Source organism: Sinohyriopsis cumingii, chromosome 3 (genome assembly GCF_028554795.1).
Source record: "Sinohyriopsis cumingii isolate HCF-2022 chromosome 3, ASM2855479v2, whole genome shotgun sequence".
NCBI lineage: Eukaryota > Metazoa > Mollusca > Bivalvia > Unionida > Unionidae > Sinohyriopsis > Sinohyriopsis cumingii.
The window spans coordinates 111,116,216-111,140,858 of record NC_142963.1 but is presented as its reverse complement, the minus strand read 5'-3'; the positions used below and the strand labels follow the sequence as shown (position 1 = coordinate 111,140,858).

Genomic DNA, 24,643 nt, shown 5'->3' with positions numbered 1-24,643 from the left:
ATATAATGATATAGACTGGATCCCATTATTATAGTGTTACATCCAAATATAATGATATAGACTGGATCCCATTATCATAGTGTTATATCCAAATATAATGATATAGACTGGATCCCTATATTGCAGTGATATGTCCAAATATAATGATACAGAATGGATCCCTATATTACAGTGATATGTCCAAATATAATGATATAGACTGGATCCCTATATTGCAGTGATATGTCCAAATATAATGATATAGACTGGATCCCTATATTGCAGTGATATGTCCAAATGTAATGATACAGATAGGATCCCTATATTACAGTGATATGTCCGAATATAACGATATAGACTGGATCCCTATATTGCAGTGATATGTCCAAATATAATGATATAGACTGGATCCCTATATTGCAGTGATATGTCCAAATGTAATGATACAGAATGGATCCCTATATTACAGTGTTATGTCCAAATATAACAATACTGAATAGATCCATTATAGTGTTATCTCCAAATATAATGATACCTAATGGAACCCAATATTATAGTATTATATCAAAAAAAAATGATACTTAATGGAACCCAATATTACAGTGTTATATCCTAATATAATGATACTTAATTGATCCCAGTGTTACAGTGTTATATCCAAATACAATGATACTTAATGGAACCCAATATTACAGTGTTATATCCAAATATAATGATACTTAATGGAACCCAATATTAGTGTTATATCCAAATATAAGAACACTTACTTACTCCAAATATAATGATACTTAATGCATCTCAATATTAGTGTTATATCCAAATATAAAGAAAATTAATGGATCCCAAGATTTTAGGAATCGTATACAAGTATAATGATATTTAATGGATTCTAGTAATACACCATTATATCCAAATATAAAGAAATTTAATGGATTCCAATAATATAGCATTATATCCAAATATAAAGATATTTAATGGATCTCATTATTATAGCATTATATCCAAATGTAATGATATTTAATGGATCTAATATTATAGTGCTATATCTGAATATTCAATGGATCCCAATATTACTGTGATATATTCAAATATATTTAATGGATCCCAATATTATAGTGTTATATCCAAATATAATGATATTTAATGGATCCCAATATTATAGTGTTATATCCAAATATAATGATATTTAATGGATCCTAATATTATAGTGCTATATCTGAATATTCAATGGATCCCAATATTATTGTGATATATTCAAATATATTTAATGGATCCCAATATTATAGTGTTATATCCAAATATAATGATATTTAATGGATCCTAATATAATTGTGATGTATCCAAATATATTTAATGGATCCCAATATTATAGTGTTATATCCAAATATAATGATATTTAATGGATCCCACTATTATAGTGATATCCAAATATAATGATACTGAACGGATGCCAATATTACAACATTATATCCAAATATACTTAAAGGGGCACTAATTGTTGTCCATGTGAAAACAGCTTTCTGACCCAAAAAAGTCCATGCAAAACTTTTGTCCTATTTTGGAAAGCACTTTTGTGTTTTATTTATTTCTATAAACAGCACATAGATACACTATACATATTTAAACAAATTTGGTTGATGACTCCAAGTAAACATGCATATGATAAAGACTTACTGAGTCTTGTGGGGAGAAAAATGGTTGAAAGCAGGGGACTTGAACCCACTGACATAGGTGAGATGGCAGTGATCAGTAATGGTGAGCACTTTAGACCACTCAGCCACCTGTTGGAAAAATACATTCAAATTTGTGTTCTTGGAATGTGAACATTGATGCTTTTTTAACAAGCTACATGTACATATACTTAAACTTGCCTAGATTTTGGTCAGCTGGAGATGGCTATCATCTTGCCAAGGTTATTCATAATGTGAACAAAATCCATTGCTTTTATTTAAATTTGGTGCTGACTTCCTTTGATAATAAAACAAAAACTATTTAATAAAATAAAAAAAATTGTAGTTGGCTTTCTTTGATGAAGGGTGCATCTTTTAGTGAAGTCACTGCTAAAGGCCAGCTTTGGACGACCAAACAAATGCCCTTTTCTTATTGCAGTGGCAACATCTTATAACTGTAGAGCATTGATTGAGACTGATTTTTTAAAATTTGCTTTGTATTTATGCCTCAGTTTTCTCTGAAGTTTCGGCAAAGCTATTTTTCTGGGTACATTTAAAAAAAAAGTTATTAGCCATCATTTGGGAGATTATAGCAGTTACTGTTTCTGCCTTCAAAAGTTGGTCGATTACAGCTAGTGGTATGACTATTGGAGTGCATCACAGGCCAGATGTCAGCATGTGTGTGTGTGTGTGATTTGGATTTTTAACACAGCTTAAACAATTTTTCAGTCAGACCACTACGATGTTTGCAGTAAGGCAATTTATAGTGATGTCTACCATAGATGCATCATGCCACAGACATGTAGGATCATGACCCACCCAGTCACATTATCCTGACACCAGGCCGACAAGTTATAATACTAGTCTCTTAATGCTTTGTGCCAGGTGAGGCAGCCGTTAGTATAATTAAAAAAAAAAAGGTCTTTGGTATGACTCAGCCAGGATTTGAACCCACGACTTCCTGCATCCAAGGCAGATACTCTAACCACTTTGGCTACCAGAGATGGTCAGCATAAGTAGATTATGATATAACAATGCACTGTTAAGATGGTTTGTCAATATGGACAATGAATTTGTTTATGTAACAATTGACAGATTCCAGTGCATTTTACAACAAGTGTGTGGCTTTCTCTCATGGTGCCTCTGAATTTCTCCACTCCAAACCCAATACTGCATATGCAAGTTTAAACAGCCAACAATGTTGCCAAAAAAATAAACTTTTTACATGTTATTTTTTGTACTTTTAAGAAGTAAAGACTATTTTTTTCATTTACAAGAAAAATACATGTATGTGAAATTTCAGGAGCCATGCCACGATCATCTTATTTTAGAATTCATTTACAATCTCTTTCCCAAAATGATAATAAATGCTTTACATGTTAATTTTTGTACTTTTAAGAAAGAAATTCTTTTGTGTAAGAGAAAAATACATGTGAATTTTTTTTAGCCATGCCACAATCGTGTTATATCCAAATTCATGTTATAACAGAATGTACTATGGCAGGGTCACATTGTACTACTACTACTACTACTAATAATAATAATAATAATCCCTGACAATGTGCACTGGTCATTATGTGCTATTTTTCTTTTCCAATTCATTAGCTGTATGTACCACACAACCACTCCTTCTACAATTAAAGGCAAAATAGCAATTTGTACTTTAAAATTTTTTTTGAAGACAACTAGAATACATTTGAGTACATGGAAAATAATGTTTAATCAAGAGTTTCTGCCATTTCTAATTTTGATAATGATAAATAAAGTAGCTTAAAGAAATTTGTATTGCCATCATTAGTAAGTCATCCTGACAAGTCATGCGCATTACAGCCAATTCTTATCAACAAATGAACAATCAAAAATATCTTACTAAACAGTTCTCTTAAGCAGAAATGTGGAAATATAAAATATATATTTTAATTGGCATGGTTACTTCCTGCCTCACAGCCACATACATTTCATTTACATGCTTACTAATTCTGTAAAAAGTTACAGTAAAATAAACCATTTACATATAAAAATGTAACAGCCTTAGTATGCAGTGAACTCATTTCAATGCCTTATCAAAAGTCCACGTCTTCCTCCACCATCACCTGACCACCAGTGAGTGGGACAAACATGAACCCATCTGATGAGAAGGATATTGTGTGATGAGTCGTAACATGAATTTATCTGCATCTACAAAAATCTAGAGGAGATGGAACTACTAGCACTTTGAACTGCTCTCAGTGGATAAAGGAATTGGTGATTCCCTCTCAGCTATGGAGGTGGCAAGTGGTGGTACCATCCCATTCCCTCTATGATGAGGCCAGCAAGATTTAGGGTGTGCCCTATCCACCAATATAAGGAGCTACAGCAAAGCCATCCATAGTGGCATGGCTGACTCAACATCAGCTGGGAGTCCCTTAGCTGTGATCCCTTCCCTCTGATTGGTTCTCAAAACATTAATAAGTCTGTTCCCAAAAGGGATTGAAAGGAAACAGAGTAAGGAGGGTTATCAAACCAATCCCTTCCTCTAAACCTGTAGTCAAAACTGATGTCTGATGCCTGGCTTATGTCAATCAGTGCTTTGCACAGGACATCTATGTTCGGTTCAATACCGACGTCTAATGCCCAGTTTATGTCAATCAGTGCTTTGCACAGGACACCCATGTTTGGTTCAATACCGACGTCTAATGCCCAGTTTATGTCAATCAGTGCTTTGCACAGGACATCCATGTTTGGTTCAATACTGACGTCTAATGCCCAGTTTATGTCCATCAGTGCTTTGCACAGGACATCCATGTTCGGTTCAAAACTGATGTCTGATGCCCGACTTATGTCAGTCAGTGCTTTGCACTGGATATCCATGTTTGGTAACTGGTACTGAGTGTTCTATTGGTGACCCAAGACAGAAATGGAGGACTGGCATCGGACACCATACCTGCAGCACAGTATATAATACCCAGTGATTGGTGCCTGGTGCTCACTCAGCATCTGTTGCTCAGTGGTTACTGCCCTGTGACAGAAACTCACAGTTATTTGGGACATTAGTTACCAGTGTCTAGTGTCCAAAGCCTAGCGCTCAGTAACACAGTACCGAATACCTGTGTCTGGCACCTGGTGACAGACTTTCTATGACTGTCACTTGACACATACCCTGGTGACTAGTGCCTGGCACCTAATGACTGCTCACGGACCTTCTATGGCTGTTGCTAGATATACTACCCTGTAATCGGGCATAGACTCCAAGGAATGATATCTTTGCTTTAATTTGATGTCTTTTAGCATGAGCTGATCACTGTGCTTCCCTTAAGACTGAAGGCAGACCTCACAAACTGGGACTGGCCACTTCTCCATGCCTGAAAGAGCAAAAAATCCTTCCCTTAATGATCTCCCATTAGTGAAAGTGGGTGACTTCCTAGCTCTGGACTCCTCTCTCACTGAAGCAGGTGACTTCAGTACACTGGGAAGTGCCATCACTGAAGCAAATGACTTCCATACATCTGGAAGTGCCCTAGCCTGCTCTTGCTAATGGAGGGGGCCCTCCTGAGAAGAAAAGATAAAAGGCTGGTCTCTTCTTCCTGGATGTACCTAGGAACATTCGACCAAATCCCAAAAGTTGTCAGCCCACAACGAATGGGGCAACTGTGTGTACTTTAATATTGGTCACAAAAACATCTTTTTGCAAAATGACTAGAATTTATCATTGTGCCTCAACTATAGTATGGTATGCATACATCTTCAAAAAAAACCAGTTAAAGGTAAAGTGTAAGTCATGAGCTTCTTTTTTTTAGTAATCGTGTGCTACTTACAGAAAGGCATTATCAGCAATTTCAGAGTTCTAGCATGAACACTGTCTGAGAAATTAACATAAAAACACAAATGTAAGCCAGGTCAGTGAAGCATAACTTTTAGTTAATAATGATATACTAATACAATGAAGGAGCAGTACTCGTCAAAATGCATACTCTCACCAAATTTACAATAGTATGCACATAGTATGCAACAAACCCTTATGTTCATGACCTAATACATAACTTTTACCCAAGCCAGTTAAATGTGCACTGTAGTTCAGTAACCTTTTTGTATGGGAATGGTACTAAGATACAGGTACAATTATATGGTTTAATGATCAAGCATGAAAGGTATAAATAGACAATTTAACAAAACTCAGTGAAACATAAAATATGGATCATGGTGACCTACATTCACAATGTGGGTTTAATACAAGATTCCCACACTTTTTTTTAAGATAAATCTCCAGGTCATTTCCAGGACGAAATTAATTTTTTCAAGGTTCACATATGACCATTAATGAATGAAATTAAAGAACATTTTAGCTTATAAAACATGCATTTTTTAAAAATTTAAATGAAAGATGTTTCTATTTTGAGACTGCCAAAACATCTAAGTCAAAAAAGATGATCATGCACTAACTACAAAATGTATCACATGAAACAAGTTCGATTACTGTATATTCCTGTAAAGTGGCATGTAAAGTCATTTCAATGTACAGACTAAAAGTTCTCACTTTACTTGCCTGACCTGCATCACGTTGGTACAAGGAAACAACATAATAAACATAAATTACTTTTATTTCTTTTCAAACATTTAATTTTAAAACAGATCAGAATAATCAGTTGTAAATTAAGATAACAGTCTATATGCATGTTATACAAAATGAACGTTTCCTATCACAGTACACCGCTCCCTCGATAACTCGCGCACAACGGGGTCCAAAAACATCGACCGCACTATAAGCGAGGGCACGAGTTACCGAGGGACCTATAAAAAAAACTAATAAAGAGATGAAGATCGACAGAGAGAGGCGAAAGGGGGGGGTTGCATTGTTAAATACTTGTTTTATAATCGTGCTGAAAATAACTGTGAATAAATATTTCTTTATAAAGGTGTTGTTCGTTTTTCTTTATAAATTACCTATAATTTCTGAATAAAGTATCTTGAAAAGATCGTAAAAACAAACATTATTCCACGAGGTATCAGTACTCTTAACATGTGTATCGCTAAACACATTGTGTATTATGTCACTGCTTTTTGTGTTGATTTGGATACATTCTAGTTTTATTGTTTGTTCAAAATGAATCAAGATTTCTTTTATAAAAAAAGATAACATTCATATCGAAAAACGACAACGTCGAAACTTGTGTTGCTCTAAAAAAAAAATTCTGCTATCACTAGATAGATAGATAGATAGAGTAAAATGTAAAAAAATAAATTCACAAAGATAAACCATTACCAACCATGAATTTAATGGGTCTAAACATCAGACATGTAAAAAAAAAAATTTAAAAAAATATTTAAATACAAATACGCGAGTGAGAATACGACAATATTTGCAGTTTTTGACACAGTTAACAAATATAAATTCACATTTTGAAAAAAATCTGTGAATTTTTTTTGTGTTGTCAGTTGATTTCTCTGCCGCTGAGCAAAATCTCAGGTTTCTCAACTGAATTATCTTCACAGAGTCAACATTTTGGGTCTCCAGCCACCGGATGGCAACATTAAAAGATTCTATTGCTTCCTGTGCAGAGGGGGGAGGTGGAGCAACATCTGAATCGGCTTCACTCTCGACAATAGGGGTGCTCCAATTGGAATCATCTTCCAATGCGACTCTGTTTGTTACAGAATGTACAATCTGTTCTTCTGTCATGTACTCAGCTGTGGGACAGTCATTTTCAGCACATAACCACCCCTCCACATCGTCGCGATTAACATCCATCTGAGCAGCGGCCGCCTTATTTGCCACCTGATTTGCTGAGCGTATCTCTCCCGACAACGAATTTTGTTTTATTCCATGTCGGAGCTGAAATCTCCAAAGCCATCCATGGCTTGCCATGAAATCTGAATCAGTATCCATAGTTTTGGCCATTTTCTCTGCCTGGGCCTTGAGAATTGTTCCCGAAATCGGAACACCTTGTTCATGTTGCTGTGTGAACCAGGTGTACACAGCATCATCTAATTCTGTGTCATTTGCAGTGCGTGCCCGTTTCCGTTTAAATCCATCATCAGAATCAACTTCATGTGAATAATCCCGAAATTTCTGCTCATCCTTGAGCCAACCTCTGAGTGTGAACTCGGCAAGTTTAAGTTCACTACAAACTTTTGATCTTGATTCACCATTACGAACCCTCTCTATGACAGTAAGCTTTTCATTCACTGAGTACGCCTTTCGCTTGATTCCCTTGCTCTCCATGATCACATTTACAAATGATTAGGATAAATTACTGATTAATATATACTTTAATGACAATAAGTACATACTATTTGAAACCATGTTCGATTGGTCCAACTAAATTGATTGATGTTGAGACATGATATTGACCACAAGAGTTCATGCATGTAGGATTTGCATTCCTTTGAACTTTTGTATTGTACATCTTTTACCTGATTTGATACAAAAGACCGACTTAACGTGATAAAGCAAAGCAGGTCTATTTTAATTGATTTTTACAATGCAACAAACACTTCCCCAAGTCGTTGATCAAAACGCAGCTGGCACTTAATTAGGTTCTCACAGATGTGCTCATGGGCATCGATGTGACGGTCAATTGACTCTTTTCATGTTTGAATAGAAGAGAACATGCAACGATTATACTGCTTACACTGCAACACAATGAAAAGATTAAAACACTAATTTCCCCTGACAAGACATTCATTCAGTGTTGCCACCTGTTAGCATTTACTATAATTCATTGATCGCTGTTTCACCGTATACATATACAGTGTTATTAGTTACAATGAACTGAGAAAATATTTTTTTCTGATAAAATCTAACAAGATATGTGATTCCTTATTAAAACCTGAAAATTTCACGATGTTGATTCTAACTTTTCGGGCACTAACTGCCATTTTCAAACGATAAAACGGGCGATATATCAAGGTTTCATTCACCAGTTCTGATCACGATTTTCTTCATTTTTTAAAAATATTTTCTTTATAAAAAAAATGGGATCCACGCCGGACACCGCGTTTTAAACGGGTTCGCGAGTTATCAGGGCGTGAGTTATCAAGGGAGCGGTGTATATAAAAAAAAAACAATAAATGGAAAGTGTTAGGATTTTATGTTGTAAAGAAAAAAGTATAAACCTGAATTAATCTGTGCCAATAAAACCCAAAAAAAGATTTTTCGAACAACCTAAATTCCTTTAAGATGATTTGGTAAAATCCATGATTTAGAAATCATTTACAAAAAGGATTGATTAAATTTTGACAAAAAGACCTTCAAAATTATACACTGTATAAAAAAAGACTGAATTTTCTGTAAAATTTACATATGTCTGCTTGTAATGCAATAAACCAGTCCCAAAAAACTGTATTGATACTCACAGGAGATTTTATTGTTTTGTCATATTCAATACAAGGGATGACAATCTCCCATTTCTTTTGTGACCTAAATACTATTTGAAACAATGCTTCCAGCTACATGTCACAGTGTAATCGTTTAGCACCAAAGTTCAGCTCAGAGATTCGACATTCTGGACTAAAAATTGGATTTAAAACAAATCTCTGTCCATTTTCTAATCCAGGTTTCCTCCGAATATTCCCACCACATTTTCCCATTTGGACATTTAGGTTGGGATGTGAGGTCAGAGAAATTGCCTATTAAAAAATTGGAATTTGCCACCACAGTGCTGTAACGGCATATGTAGTAGCTTACCAGTGGGCCTAGCAAACGTAAATGACGTTATATTGAGTCATATCTGTATGAAATCAATAGGAAAAATGATTTATTTCACAGAAATTATAAGTATTTGTTACGTCTTTAATCCGCTGACTGACTAGACAAAACTACAGCATAGATGAAACCTGACCCAGTATTTGCCATTTGCATTACTAGTCATATGACTACCATATAGGAAATCCAATGGTCTTGTGATATTACAGCAAACACCCAATATTGTTGTACAAAAATTCAAATATATTAAATGAAAGTTGGATACCTTTTGTAAAAAGCAGAAAGAACATAATTCTCAAAATTCTCAGAAACTTGTTGCTGTAGAAGCAATCTGGACAGTCATAGTCATCAAGCATCTAATAGAGCACATGTCAACCTGTTAGTCATGTGATACAACAAACCCAGTGTAGTTGTTTCCGGAATAAATATATAAAGAATTTTGTGTTCTTTTGTTTTTGTTCTTTATTACAGTACATGACTTTCACTTAATATTTTGTTTCCTACAACATCTGAAAAGGGTTATTATTGATATCACTTGACTAATGAATCTATGATGTCACGAACATGTGGGTTGCAAAATTTGTGTACTTGTGCAACTAGCAATGTAAATCATGAGTGCCAGGTCAAATTTCATAAACGACATAGTTTCATCTTGTCTTTCAGCAGATTAAAGACATAATGATGTAAAATTTTTGTGAAAATAATTTTCATATTGATTTCAAGCAGATATGACACGATGTAACAGCATTTAAGTTTGCTAGGACATATGGTAAACGGCACTGCTTTGCCGACACCATGTTGGCTGCTAGTAATGATAGACTGGTTTTCAACTTTAAAGTTAAGAAAGGATACAGATATCGAGCTTGTCTGTGCAACAACCAGTCTACCAGCCAAATCTTTACTGCTGAAATATTTGGATTGGCTCGACAAATATGTTTATGGCAAGCACCTAAATGATCCATTCTGCAACCTCTGAATATTCATCAGAACTCGCTAAATTTAACTCATGATCAATTCAGTTATAATTCAATTACTAACTGTTTTTGGCATCCAGTGTTGGTGGAAAATTCCCCGTTTTTCCTGACTTTCATCATTATTTGCAAAATTCAAGGACTTTTCATGGTCAGGACATTTTTTATCATTTCTCCCGACTTTTTCCAGATTTCCTGGTAGTGTGGGAACCCTGTTAGTGTTCATCAAGCTGCATCCTCTCATCAAGCTCAATGATTCCAGTTATAACAGTATCAGCTAAATTCAAACACTTAACCCTAGCCACAAAAATGTGAAATGTTGCTCAAAGTAATCTTCTTTTGTTGCGAGAGTGTAAAAATAGATTTTTTGTATTTTTGGTTTTTGTGTTAATGTTATTTTTAAGCAAATGATAGGCTATACACAGAATCCAATATATTGTGGTGGCGTAAGTACCTGGGAATTTTTTTTATTGTTGTTGTTGTGGGGTTTAATGCCATTTCTCAGCACACGATAGGCTATGCATGGCAGCCAGTAATAATGGTGGAGGAAGAACCAGGGAAAACCCCGGAGAGAACCACCAACCCACGAGAAGCTACTGGCAAGCTCTCTCACATACCCACATTGGCCGAATCCTAGACGAGAACCCACGCAGACAGAGGTGAGATGGCAGTGATCCATAATGGAAAGCGCTTTAGACCACTCGGCCACTCGGGGGCCCCTGTACCTGGGAGAAAACCCTGGAAGAACCACTGACACATGGGAAGCTACCAACAAAGAGCTGCCAAACCTCCAGACTTGCATTTAGTAAAAACACCGATAAAAATCAGTGAATTCTGAATAGCGTAAAAAATTATGCCATGACACATCCACTTTGATGGTCAGTATGCATTATGTGAAAATCCCAATCTAAAACTATAACATTATTTACACATAAAAATAAATCTGCATACAAATTTACAAATATATGCAAACTTCATATTATTTGTTTTGATATGATGCTGTGGCAGACTTGAACTTCCTCAATTAGACTATGGTAAATTTGTTTTCAACACAGTTCAGGCTTCTTGCCTGTGTTTCATCTTGGTGACTAAAATTGTTGCAAATTTTCAGCACCTAAGAACACCTCAAAAAGACTCTCGTTTTTCCTCATGACAGAAACTACTTTTTCACTGTCATTGTTGCTGATCTCCAGCTGAGAAAAAGCAGATTATGTTCAACAAGAACACTCACAAACAATGCTTCAGTATTGTTAGCTTTTAGGACTTGGGTAGGTGGCTTCAAGTATTCCGGAGCTGAAATCTGCTCAGTGCTCTTCATTTTTCCAGTATCTATGCTTTTCACTAGCAATGTGCTTTTTCACATTGTCTCTCACATGCCCTCAGGGGATTGCATTGTCGCTTACAATTTATCTGTCATACATGTACTATATAATACTATTATATAGTACATGTATGAGAGGAAAGTTGTAACCAACAATACAAGCCCCTGTGCACATTCCCAATTCTAAAATTCATGGAACACTGTTTGCAAAAAAAAAGCATAATGTACATTGATATTTGATGGCTGAATGCAAGACCAATTTTTGTGTATTCCAATCTATACTTCACTTTTTGTGGAATAAATTTGTTATTCCTTGGAGGTGAAAACATTTTAATTGTAGTGTAGCTTAATTACGAAATAATATTAATCCAGAAGACGTCGAATGATTAACAATTAGTGATGTTGGTGCATGCGTGGAGAAAATGAACTCAAGCAAGTTACAATATATGCTAATCTTTCAATATCTTAAAAATTCTTACACTCAAAAATGCTGTCTTCATTTAGTGTTTGTTTGAAAAAAATTACAGTTGCAGTAAGTATGTGCATGTGCCATTGTATTAAAAAATTCCAGGTGGGCCCTCATTTTTTTCGCAATTTTTTTTGTAAAACTTGTGTTCTAAATATAGATTAAATCCTTCAAAATGCTTGCTACAGGGCAAACTGTAATAACTGGATGGAGTTTTACTAACATTGCGACTAGCAGTACAGGACTGTTATTTGCATAAGTGACCACTGCTGATACTGTGGCTAGTACTTACTGGGATAAAAGTTATTTTATTCCTGATTTAAGCTGATTGAGAATTGGGGAATACGTGATTGTTTTGCATGCAGAGTGAATCTGTGAACTGCTATCAAGAGTCCTGAAATTCACGCTAAAATTGTGAGAGTTGGCAGGTCTGTGGCAAGCTTTCTCACGTACCCACTTAGACCACTCTGCCACCTGTGGGTGGTACTAGTAGAGTTGCATACAATAATCTCTAGTTTGCTGATTCTGACATGAACAGCATTTGAAACTGAATCTAAATCAGTGAAGTATGAAATATGAGTCAGAGTGACCTACTTTTGTAAGTTAAAAGCCCAGAGTGTTGCCTCCTCACCAAGATTTATGATCCTAGACATGGGTACAATTATCACAATTTGATTAGTTGAAGGTGAACAGAGCTTGAGAAACAAACTTCACAAAAACAATAAACCAAAGTGAAGTGAAGAGTGAAATATGGGTTGCAGTGACCTATATTTGTGATGTGGATGCAGTACTCATCAAGTTTCATCCCCTCTCCACGTTTCATGAATGTAGATATACAGAGCATTTATTTGGTCATGAGCTAAATGCAAATACTTTGCCAAAATGATGTGAAATGTAGGTCTTTAGTTGTAATGATGTGGCTTTAACAGAGATGCATGCAAAATTTCCAGAACAGAGCTCAAGAAATAAACTTATAACAAAACATAAGTCACATGTATGTGCAAAGTCATCCCCTTCCCCATGTTGTAGGGGGCTCACCATTCCGGATCACTGCCATCTCACTTGTCTGCGTGGGTTCGAGTCCAAGGCTCGGCTAGCGTGGGTACGTGGGAAAGCCTGCCAGTAGCTTCTCGTGGGTCGGTGGTTCTTCCCTGGGTTTTCCAGGGTTCTTCCTCCACCAGTTATACTGGCCGCCATGTATAGCCTATCTTGTGCCGAAAAATGGTGTTAAACCCTAGAACAACAACAACAACAAAATCCCCATGTTGTAAGTGCTATGAGCCCCACTTCAATGTGTTGTCTAGGACCTAGAAAGAAGGAATGGTGGTTGAGATTCAGTGAGGCATATGCTTTTATCTGTGTGAATACTGACACTGACATAGGTGAGAGTACAACACATCTTACTGACTACACAAGATAAGACAATGACCACAGATTTCACGTTTTCACTATAACTGAGCAAATAACCAATTATGGGGAGGTAATTCCTGGATAAAGGGATGCAATCCACATATCACAAAAAGGGTCTATTGATGCATCAGTGCAACACACATTTTAACACATAAATATATATGTTTCATATTCTGTGAGGTTTTTGCTACAAAAATATTACTTGTGGTAAGTATAAAAAAGAATCCTCCCTATGTGAGCGGACTGGAGAAAAGAAATTTTACCCTGACTGACTCAAATCTTACCCTGATTGACTCCAGTCTACTCTCTATCATTCCCACAAATATGAGGGAAGATTTTTAAAAATCTATTTTGTTGTATGAAACACTTCAACTTTCTACTTGCATCTAAACTCACTTCTGTTTGGATTTCTTTGCTGCCACATTGGTGAATGACGACCCAGAGTACTGGCCTGCCCCTGATGGTTTACACATAAAAGCATCCATGAGAGATGAGCTGCCTCGACTGTTTTCCGCCCCTGGAACCTTCCCCCTTCCTCTACTTCCTCGAGAGCCTCTACCGCCACCCCTGCTGCCTCTTGTAGCTTTTGCCACTTCATGACCTCGTCTGCCTCGCCCACGAGAAACTGAGGTGTCTGAGATTGTGCCTTTATCACCATCTGAGTCCATGTCATCTTGGTCTGCATCGTCTGGAAATCGATCATCATCCTGAGTCTCTGGACGCTTCTGTTGGGCTCTCTTCAAAGCTTCCCTAACTTCTTCTTCCTCCTCTTTTTTCTTCTTCCTCTCCTCCCTAAATTTGCAAACTTCCTCATCAATTAGTTCCTCCATAGTGTTTCTGTTTTTCAAATATTTCTGGTAAAAGATGTAAAAATAATGAAAGTTATTTGAAAGGTATCTAATACGGGTACAAAACTCGTGATGCGAGGCACATATAAATATCAAAATGAACTTACAAACAGTTTCACCTTTTCTTTTACAAAAAATTTAATCAAGTGTGTGAGCAAAGGAGGTCCTATAGCCTTCTCTTTAAATTATGGATTCATAATTTATTTACAAAAGAAAGCGAGTAAAGCTGTCAAAATTTTAGGAAACTTCTATCAGGTGCCAAAGGGAAATTGTATTAAATGTGAACCTGAACTGCTCTGTTGTAAGTTCATACATGCTGAATGGTCATGAACTCCACAAGTGATAAATACTGTATTAAATCACTGTCAAATTCTTCTTTTCAAATCTGAAAAGTGCTACTGATTTGTCCTTTTCCTGATGCAACATGTTTTTAACTTTAGCATAATCCCTCTCCTTTAAGAATTTTCAGTCATATAACATGCATGAGTCAAATCAATAAAGCCCATTTCTCTTCATATCGGGCACCATTTTATTTCAATTTAGACTGGTCCACTATGTGTGTATCAATATATAATGAATCTGTGACACATGGTTTCAAATTCAAGAAACCCGTCTATTTTCTTGGAATCGTTTCATGTGCAGTTACTATAAATAGAAAATAAGGAAATCAGACAGAGGGCTAACAATAGAAGAATATGCAGCAGCCAACAGTCACACAACATGAGTTTTGAACTGTATTAATTATTCTGTGTCTCACCTGCTCTTGATGTCTTTGATCAGGACTTAAAAACGTTTTTTTTAATTTTTTTTAAAATTAATGGGTGCCCAGTTGCCCATTTTATTATCTGGGTTATTATTAACGGGTGGGTATACAAGTACCTCCTGACAACTTTATAAATGAGAAGAGCTGATTTTTCCATCATGGTTGAAGTTTCACTAAATATCTATTGAAATCAGTGTTTTAAAATTATACACCTCTTGCCAATAACTCATGCAAATTGGAGTCTAAAAACAGACCGCAGTTTGTGAAAGCACAAGTTAACAAAAGACCTCTAAAAAACCCACAAGTGATGCCATTCCTGCTGGACACTGAAAGAACTGCAAAAGTGGGTCGAGGCAAATGGGCTGTTTAATGGCTGAGTACTCATTTCATAACTGAGCTGGGAATTATTGTTAGTAAACAAAGCTTTCATTTATCTGTATAAATTATTTTCAAGATGCACAACCTCTGATCATTAAAATTACTCAAACTGCTTTTTCAACAACCTTCACATTGTGTATTACATTGCTGCTCTTTGTTTTTGTTGATTAGTCTCTTCTCTGCTTTGTATGCATCTGTATTGCACTCTGCTACAGCATATGCAGCAGGGAACCAGACTATTTGTTCATTCAATTCACAACAAAACAAGATTCTTTTTTTCAAAAGCTATGGACATTTAAAAACTTTGAAACTCTGCTGGTTTTTTTTTTTGGTTCTATCAGTGAAATATTGATGTCATGATTTCACTGTAAGTAATAGTAAAACATCTCATCTTTGAGGAAATATCGGAGTGCCAATTCTGGAATTTTAAATTAACTCTCAAACTTGCTCTTTTTGTTACAATAAGCTGTATCTGTGAAACAAAGTTTTTTATTTCACTGATTAGTCATTTCACTTGTCTGCCTCGCTATCTTTGATCACATTTGTGAATCAGTAAGCTAATTTAATTATATTACATACAAAATAATATTGAAAATGGTGTTCAAATGATCAACTGAAATGAGTTGACCTGACACAACCATTTCCAAAAGCTCGTATGCAGCTAAAATTTGCAAGCCTTCTAACTTTTCTTTTATTCCACCCCCTTTATTTGATACAAAAGATGCAATTAATGTGATAATACAAAGGAGATCAGCTTTTAACTTGGTGCAACAATGCAACAAATACTTCTGCAAGTCAGATATCACAGTCAGCACTTGAGTAAGTTCTCAGATAAATGCCTGCGGACATAGCTTTTATGGTAGATTGACATATTTCATTGCATTTATGATGATTACACTTAAACCAAACTAAATGAAAGAACTAAAACATGAATTTCTCTTGATAAATAATTATTTAATAGGTATTTATTTATTAAAGTGCTTCCTCCAAGGGGCATTAGTGACATTTTGATACATTGCAATTTCATTGAAAATTATTATTTACAGTGTACTAAGAATGTCATTTGTAAAGAACATTTAACAAATTATATGACTTCTTATTAAAAGCTAATCATTTTGTAATGTTGATTCAAATTTCCAGGTCCAACGATAGAACAAGTTATATGTCAGAGTTTCAGTTATTGTTGTTGTTGTTGTTGTTGTAGGGTTTAACGCCATTTTTCAGCACAAGACAGGCTATACATGGCGGCCAGTATTAATGATGGAGGAAGAACCCGGGAAAAACCCAGAAAGAACCACCGACCCATGAGAAGCTACTGGCAAGCTTTCTCACATACCCACAATGGCTGAATCCGAGACTCGAACCCACGCAGACAGAGGTGAGATGGCAGTAATCTGTAACGGAAAGCGCTTTAGACCACTTGGCCACTCGGGGCCCCCGAGTTTCAGTTACTAATTTTGATCACAATTTTCTTCAGGTTCAACAAACAGGGGTCAATTTTGTTGTACTGTCTGGTAAAAATAACAGGGATCCACGCTCAACTCACATTATAAGCAGGCTTGCAAGTTATCAGTGCATGAGTTATCGACGTTGTTGTGTATACTGGACATGTATACAAAGCTTGCTGTGATGCACAAGGCATGGCTATGGTATGCAGCTGGCTACTGCTTCATAAAAACGTTTTCTGTGGTTCAACAGTTATACCATGCACAAGAACAGAAGTAGTTTTGCCACTGCCTTAACCTTGAGGCAGGGGGCATTCATATGGTACATGGCACACCATCTAGTCATGGTAAGAGCTTGGGAATAATTTCATGAAAATCTCTCTGACACAGTACAAAGTTTATAGGCTGGACAAGCAAATGTTAGCAAATGGAAGAATATCAAAACACAATACATTAAGGTCTCCCCAGGTTGGCTGCCTCAGTACGTTTTTGTGAAAGGCAATTATCTCCCATTTCCGAGGCATGATATAGCCAATTATGTTTAAAAACTGCTGTTAAAAACAACAAAACAAAACAAATAATCATGATGTATGGGACATGCTTAGGAAACAGGGTATGTCCCCTTCATAAGGGGCACATAAATTTTTATTAAAATCTTAAAACAGGGCCTGAAATCATTTACTTGTAGATGAAAGGATGTTAATATCAGTCTTAAATTCTATCAAATATAAATTGAAGTAGTCACTCAAAAGGATTAATATAAGGTCTGGATTTTACATTACAGTAGCTGGTAAGTTATCAGGCCTTGATTTTATATTACAGTAGCTTGTAAGTTATCTGGCCTTGATTTTATATTAGAGTAGCTGGTAAGTTATAAGGCCTGGATTTTATATTACAGTAGCTGGTAAGTTATCAGGCCTTGATTTTACATTACAGTAGCTGGTAAGTTATAAGGCCTGGATTTTACATTACAGTAGCTGGTAAGTTATCAGGCCTGGATTTTACATTACAGTAGCTGGTAAGTGTTCATGCCTGGATTTTACATTACAGTAGCTGGTAAGTTAACAGGCCTTGATTTTACATTACAGTAGCTGGTAAGTTATCAGGCCTGGATTTTACATTACAGTAGCTGGTAAGTTATCAGGCTTGGATTTTACATTACAGTAGCTGGTAGGTTATCAGGCCTGTATTTTACATTACAGTGGCTGGTAAGTTATCAGGCCTGGATTTTACATTACAGTAGCTGGTAAGTGTTCAGGCCTGGATTTTACATTACAGTAGCTGGTAAGTTACCTGTGTTTTTTCAAGCTGGAAGGTGACAAGCTCTTTTATGGCCTCCCGTTCCTCCTTGTCCACAAACTCCTGCACTGCTTCCCCCATTCCCCGCTCTGTCAGCACCTGCAGCTGCAGCTTCTGTCATAGCACACACACATACAGACAAATAAGTAATGTCTCCAACTATCAGTACACTTCAACTTTAACATAAATCAACTTTTCACCAATATTGTCAAACACATGTTGGGGACTCAAACACCATCTCTTACAGACTTTTGCTTGTTATGATCCTGTACAAATTTTAATATAAATGTGAAACTGTATCCCCGATCTATCTCATTCTAATCACATCAATGTAATTCATGTGCAAGTAATCAAAGTGTCAAAATGCCAAATTATTTTTCATCATCATCATGGAGTTTAGATTGAAACAGACTACATCCTCCTAGAATAAAGAATAATAGAAAAATGAATCCAACTAGAAAAATATAAAACACAAGGACCATGAATAGCATATATGCCCACCTCATGTTTAACAGTCCTCTGTGCTTGGATGGTTGACTTGGAAGATGTTATGAACCAAAAGGAAATGCCATCTTGAACTAAGCTTAATGTATAGAAACCATTATTTTCTTAAATTAGTTACCACGACTGTGACCTCTGACCTTAAAACCCAGAATCTATTGGCTTCTTCACTGCAAAACCCATTTTTCTTTTGAGTTACATGACTGCAATATCAACAGGCCTTTTCCATACCTAAGTGCAAGCCCTCCACAATCTTTGGTCAAGTACAAAAGTTATTAATCAAAAATCATTTTCTTTATCAAAGTAACCATAATCCCTGAATCCAAAATCAAAAGACTTTTTTTAAAAACCAAATAATCCACATACTTTGTAAAGGTACATAGTCAATAAATGAACATTTTGTGAAGAAAACATGTCTTCTTTTAGTCATACTGACCATGATCATGAATTGTGATCTTTTGACCCCAAAAATCGCTAGGGTTTTACCTTATTCCAAGTGAGAGCCATTCACACATTTGGTCCTTTTCTGTGCTGTAGTACTAATGTTACTGTGTAGAAACCATTTTGCTCTTTCAGTCACAGTGACCTTAATCTTGGATCTTTTGACCCTGAAATCAATAAACTTTCTTCCTCACACCATGTGCAAGCTATCCATAAAAGTTTGGTCTGGTATGTGACACAGAAATGATGTTATTGTGTGGAAACTGTCTTCTTAGAATTATATAACCTTGACCTTTGATGGTCATGGCTTTAAAATCAAGATTTCTTCCTCATCCCAAGTTTAAGCCATCTGGTTTTGTTCAACTCTGTGATGTAAAACTAATGTTATTTCATATTAACCATTTTTCTTCTTTCATTCATAGTGACCTTGACCTTTCACTCCAAAATCAACAGGTTTCTTCCTTATCCTAAGTGGAAACCATCCACAAAATTTGGTAACTGCAGACAGTGAACTCAAATTATTCAGTTAGTGTTGACTGTTGACCATGAATTAAACAGATTTCTTATCCCAAGTGCAAGCCATCCACAAAGTTTGGTATGTAAATGGAGGAGTTTTTCCACATAAACCTTTTTTATTCTTCAAGTCACTGTAAACTTGACTTTTTTCCCTCAAATCAAGAGGATTCTTCATTATCTCCAATGGATGCTATCCACAGTTTGTGCAACTGTAGATGGTGCACAACTCAATTTATGATGCAGCAAATGAAATTGGTAACATATAAGGATGGAAAACATCATATAATTGCTATGTATATTTAATTTGCAATGTTTGTTAGTTTTTTTATATTTTTTTTAGAATTTCATTTTATGATATTGTATGTTGGACTTAACCCTTTACTCCCCAAGTACGCTTTTTTACGCCTTTACCTTTGCCCCCCGTCTACGCCTAACTACGCTTTTACCTTTGCCCCCCATCTACGCCTAACTACGCTTTTACCTTTGCCCCCCATCTACGCCTAACTACGCTTTTACCTTTGCCCCCCATCTACGCATTTCTAAGCATTACACAATATCTACTATGAATAGGTTACAAGTTTCCATTTAAATGTTGTTTCGCCGTGAGGTAACCAAACGCTGGTCAAAAAATAAATCAGCTTTACTAACATTCGATTTCAATGACGTATTACTTAACATCAGAACTTTATAAATCTAAATTTAACTGACCAATTATATGTAGAGGGGTTTTCCACAGCCGCATCAAAAATGGCATTGTGGGTCGATTGTATTACCTCAATTCGATGTAAATATTATGGCCTTTTCAACACATGTATGTTACTCATACTTGTAATTTTTGCCAATTATAATGCGAAATTTTACATTACTAGCATAAATTCATAATGTCATCATGTTCTTTATGTGGAAAATCATATTCGCAGAATGCGCGGCAAATACGGCAAGTCTTCTTCCATATATTGTAATGTATAATGTAGTTTTAACGTGTTTAAAATACAATATCTGTCATATTTGCGTGTCATATAAAATAAAATAACAAAATTAAGAACATCTTTGTTGTTCATTTCTTCCATTCATTTCAATATGCAAACTTTCAATCAAATCGTATAACAGACGATACTGGAAGTGAAATTGTTTATTTATGAAAGGAATTCCCTGATCTCGTCATAGCGATGTCGTCCAAGTCTGTTGATTACAATGATTTGTCTGGCAGTGAAAACGATCTTTCTGGATTCAGTTCCAACGAAATACCAGCTTTTATAAACAATGATGCCTTTAATGACAAAGGATCTGAAATTTTGTCATAAGCTATCGACACTGAAATGTCATCAGACTCAAGTGACACTGATGATGATCAGCCAAATTGGTTTGCAGACGTGCAAGATGTTGACAGAAGTCCATTTACTCAGCAGTCAGGACCATGACATAATTTGCAGGAAACAGCACCAGAACTAGACTATTTCCATTTATATTTTCCAGTTGGACTTTTTGAAAAGATTGTTAGTGAAACAAATCAATTTGCAACTGAACAACATGTGAATCAAGGAATCAGTGATGCAAACTGGACAGAGACCAGTGTGCCTGAGATGTCTGCCTTTATTGGCATGTTGATATTCATGGGGATAATGAAAGCTCCTGACTATAGCTTTTATTGGTCAAATGACAATTTTCTATCAAATGAAGGAATCAAAAATGTATTGCCACGCAAAAGGTTTGAAAAACTCCTCCAGTACCTTCACCTAAATGATGACAACACCGATTTTCCTGCTGATCATCCTAACCATGATAAACTTTACAAAATCCGTCCAATACTGGATGAAGTTCTGTCAAACATTGCGAATACATACAAGCCTTGCCAACATCAAACCACTGATGAAGGTTTTTATACATTTCTACATTCATTACAAATATTGTATTTCTTTCCAACAGTAAATTGCACAGCAGAAACACTCACATATAGAGATCATTTAAAGAAATACACATACATACATGTATGCACACATATTATATTGTCTTTCATCTTTACATTAATGTGATAATTATAAAAATTAAAACAAATAACTTCATGTTAATTTGTATGTCCAATAAGAACCACTCATGTGTGCATATCATATACACACAAAAACATACATTAGATATCCATAACCACACAATTCTAATCTATCAAATCACCATACATAAATCTAAACATTAGATTCATGAATATCTGAAATTTAATGCATACCTTTTCATAATAATACAAATAAATTAAAAATAAACATAAATTAACTTTTATTTCACTGATCCTATTTTAAAGTTAGATTAAAATTTCAAACAATACTTCATTAAATGATTTATTAAGAAGATAATGCACTTTACAGGTATGATTGCATTCAAGGGACGACACAAGGCCAAGCAGTATCTTCCATCAAAGCCAATCAAGTGGGGTCTGAAAGTATGGATGCGCTGTGATAGTTTGTCTGGTTTTTGTCACCAGTACGAGTTTTACCAGGGGAAGGAAGATACAGGTGAAGTGAATGAAAGCATGAAGGGTCTTGGCTATTGCATTGTGCAAAAGCTTACTATGCCTTTGAGAGGAAAATTTTATCATGTATAACTTATTTACATCCATTCAACTGGTGCGAAGTTTATTGAGACATGGAATATACGCATGTGGCACCATGAGGAAAAACCGTAAAGGCTTCCCAGAGGAATTTAGATATCCACCATATATGGAGCAAGGGGACCATTTAGTCAGACAGGATGGAAACCTGACAGCCACACTGTGGAAGGACAAAAAACCAGTGACAGTCGTATCCACAGCAGCAGATCCAACCATCATTGATACTGCTAACCGGAAACAGAAAGATGGGACAGTGCGACTGGTTAACTGTCCAAAGGCCATCACAAATTACCAACAGTACTACAGAGGGGTTGATATATGTGACCAACTCAGGGCCAAATATCCAGTTGGATGATCTTCAAAGAAATGGTGGCGATATGTTTCATTTCATTATAAATATATGTATCATCAATGGTTTTATAACAATGGTGGAGAGTCATCCTGGGTCATGAAAGAAGAAAAAGATTCAAACAGTTAGATTTTCGAATTATTTGGCAAAGCAGCTCATAGGAAGTTTCAAGTGCAGGAAGGTTGCCATGCATCGAAAATCTGGAGCCCCAGTGACACAGGCCAATATTGAGACGCACCGACTGCAGACACTTAAAAGGAAAAAATCTACCTGCAAATACTGTACCAAGCATGGAGAAAAAAGACGTAAAGAAACCAAATCTGGCTGTGTTGTTTGCAACGTCCATCTATGCTGCATAGAATGTCACAGCCTGTTTCATCAAAGCATAGTCATAGTAGAGGAGTAGCTGTGATGTGCGCCAATACAATTATAGTTTATTCTTATTCTCATGTTTGTTTGTTTTGTTCATCAACATGAAAGTCTGAGAAGTGATTTGCTAAATAGTTCATATTTATATTTTAAATCAGCTCTTCAATGAAATGAAACATTAGCTAATTAAGAAAGTTTTTTTTCCTCCTCTCACAGCAGATATAATTACATTTCCTTGACCACATCACTAATGACAAATAACAAGAACTCACATTGAAATATTTTTAATAACCTTTAATAAGGCCATGTATGGAAAGCAGGATAAACTGTAAAATATTATTCTGTGAAGAACATTGAATTGCACTAGAAAAAATCTAAAATATTAGTCACACGTAAAGTACGAATAATTTCAAGCTCCAAAGATGTAATAAAATAAAAAATGTGATGCTGAATTTCATTGTTTCTGACAAAACAGTACCCGAGTTTTTCATCGACGATGAAATGAATCATTAAAGTACATCCTTGCATGAAATATATTCCTATATCCAACTGAATCACATTACGACCAAGAGTAAAATGGCACCACGCATGCCATGTGGGTGCATCTATTTTTAGAAACGGGGATTTTCTTAATATGACCACTCACTTCTTAATTAGGTTTTTAAAAAAACTATTGATAATTATAGGTTGTAATAATTAGTATGTACTGGTAATATTATTTTCTATTTGTTAGATATGATTTTCTTGGCTGTGTTATGTTATTATCATTACAAAATGAGTGATTTGAAAAAATAACCTTGACCTTCTATACCACATTGATTTATCCAACGTCGCATTGTGTAATATAGTTCAGACTTATTTTTTAAAGAGCTAAATATTTAATCACTGAATGTTTATATCATGTTTCTTATGAATTTTATATATTCCTTAATGTATATGCCAAATGAATTATAATTACAGTCTGTCTAATGAACAGGCACTGCCTAGATAATGCGATGTCCGCCATTATTACGTTTCTGCCTCTTGTCAGATTCACTTGTGACTTCTAACTGATATTACGAAGAATATAGCGGGAACACGGCAGTGAAATATTTTAGTTAAATATTTTGAACAATAATTTTACCAAGTATGATGATTAAATACATGTTTGTATTTACATATTAATGTTTAAAGATTCGAAGCACAAGTTGCAGTGATTAAAACAATACAAGTTGTGCTTCGATAGTTGTTTTTATCACAAAATGATGACAAATAATAACTTACAGTAATCCGGCATTAATAACAAATGCAGACTTTCGGTAGAAATGATTTAGGTTATTTTGAGGCTATTCCAGGAATGCAAGAATAATTTTTTTAAGGATGACATTGATTTATGGTTTATGTGGGGTTTTTTTTATGGGGAGTAAGAGTATGACGTCGCAAATGTCATATGGGACGCACAGGTAAGAGGGTTAGATTTTTATATGGGAAGTAAAGGGTTAACCTTGTCCAATATCAACTTTATTTTCTACTTGACCTGAATTATTGATTTTTCTTTTATTATTTTGTAAACAAATAATGCATAGCTGAAATATTCTCTATCTGCATTGTTGCAATATCAGGATCATTATTAAAAGAAGTAAAATGTTTATTTGGGT

The 24,643-nt window shown here is 35.5% G+C and overlaps 1 protein-coding gene across 2 annotated transcripts in view; it reads right to left on the bottom strand.

Moving 5' to 3' along the window:
• The window catches only part of LOC149803576 (double-strand break repair protein MRE11-like), a 62,254-nt gene that overhangs the window by 5,592 nt on the left and 32,019 nt on the right, over positions 1-24,643 (bottom strand). For both annotated transcript variants that reach the window (XM_089953316.1, XM_089953317.1), the window contains exons 6-7: positions 18,226-18,345; positions 13,895-14,352 (exon numbers count right to left, since the gene is read on the bottom strand). In XM_089953316.1, coding sequence (XP_089809442.1) covers positions 13,895-14,352; positions 18,226-18,345 — 578 coding nt within the window. The remainder of the gene's footprint in view (positions 1-13,894; positions 14,353-18,225; positions 18,346-24,643) is intronic.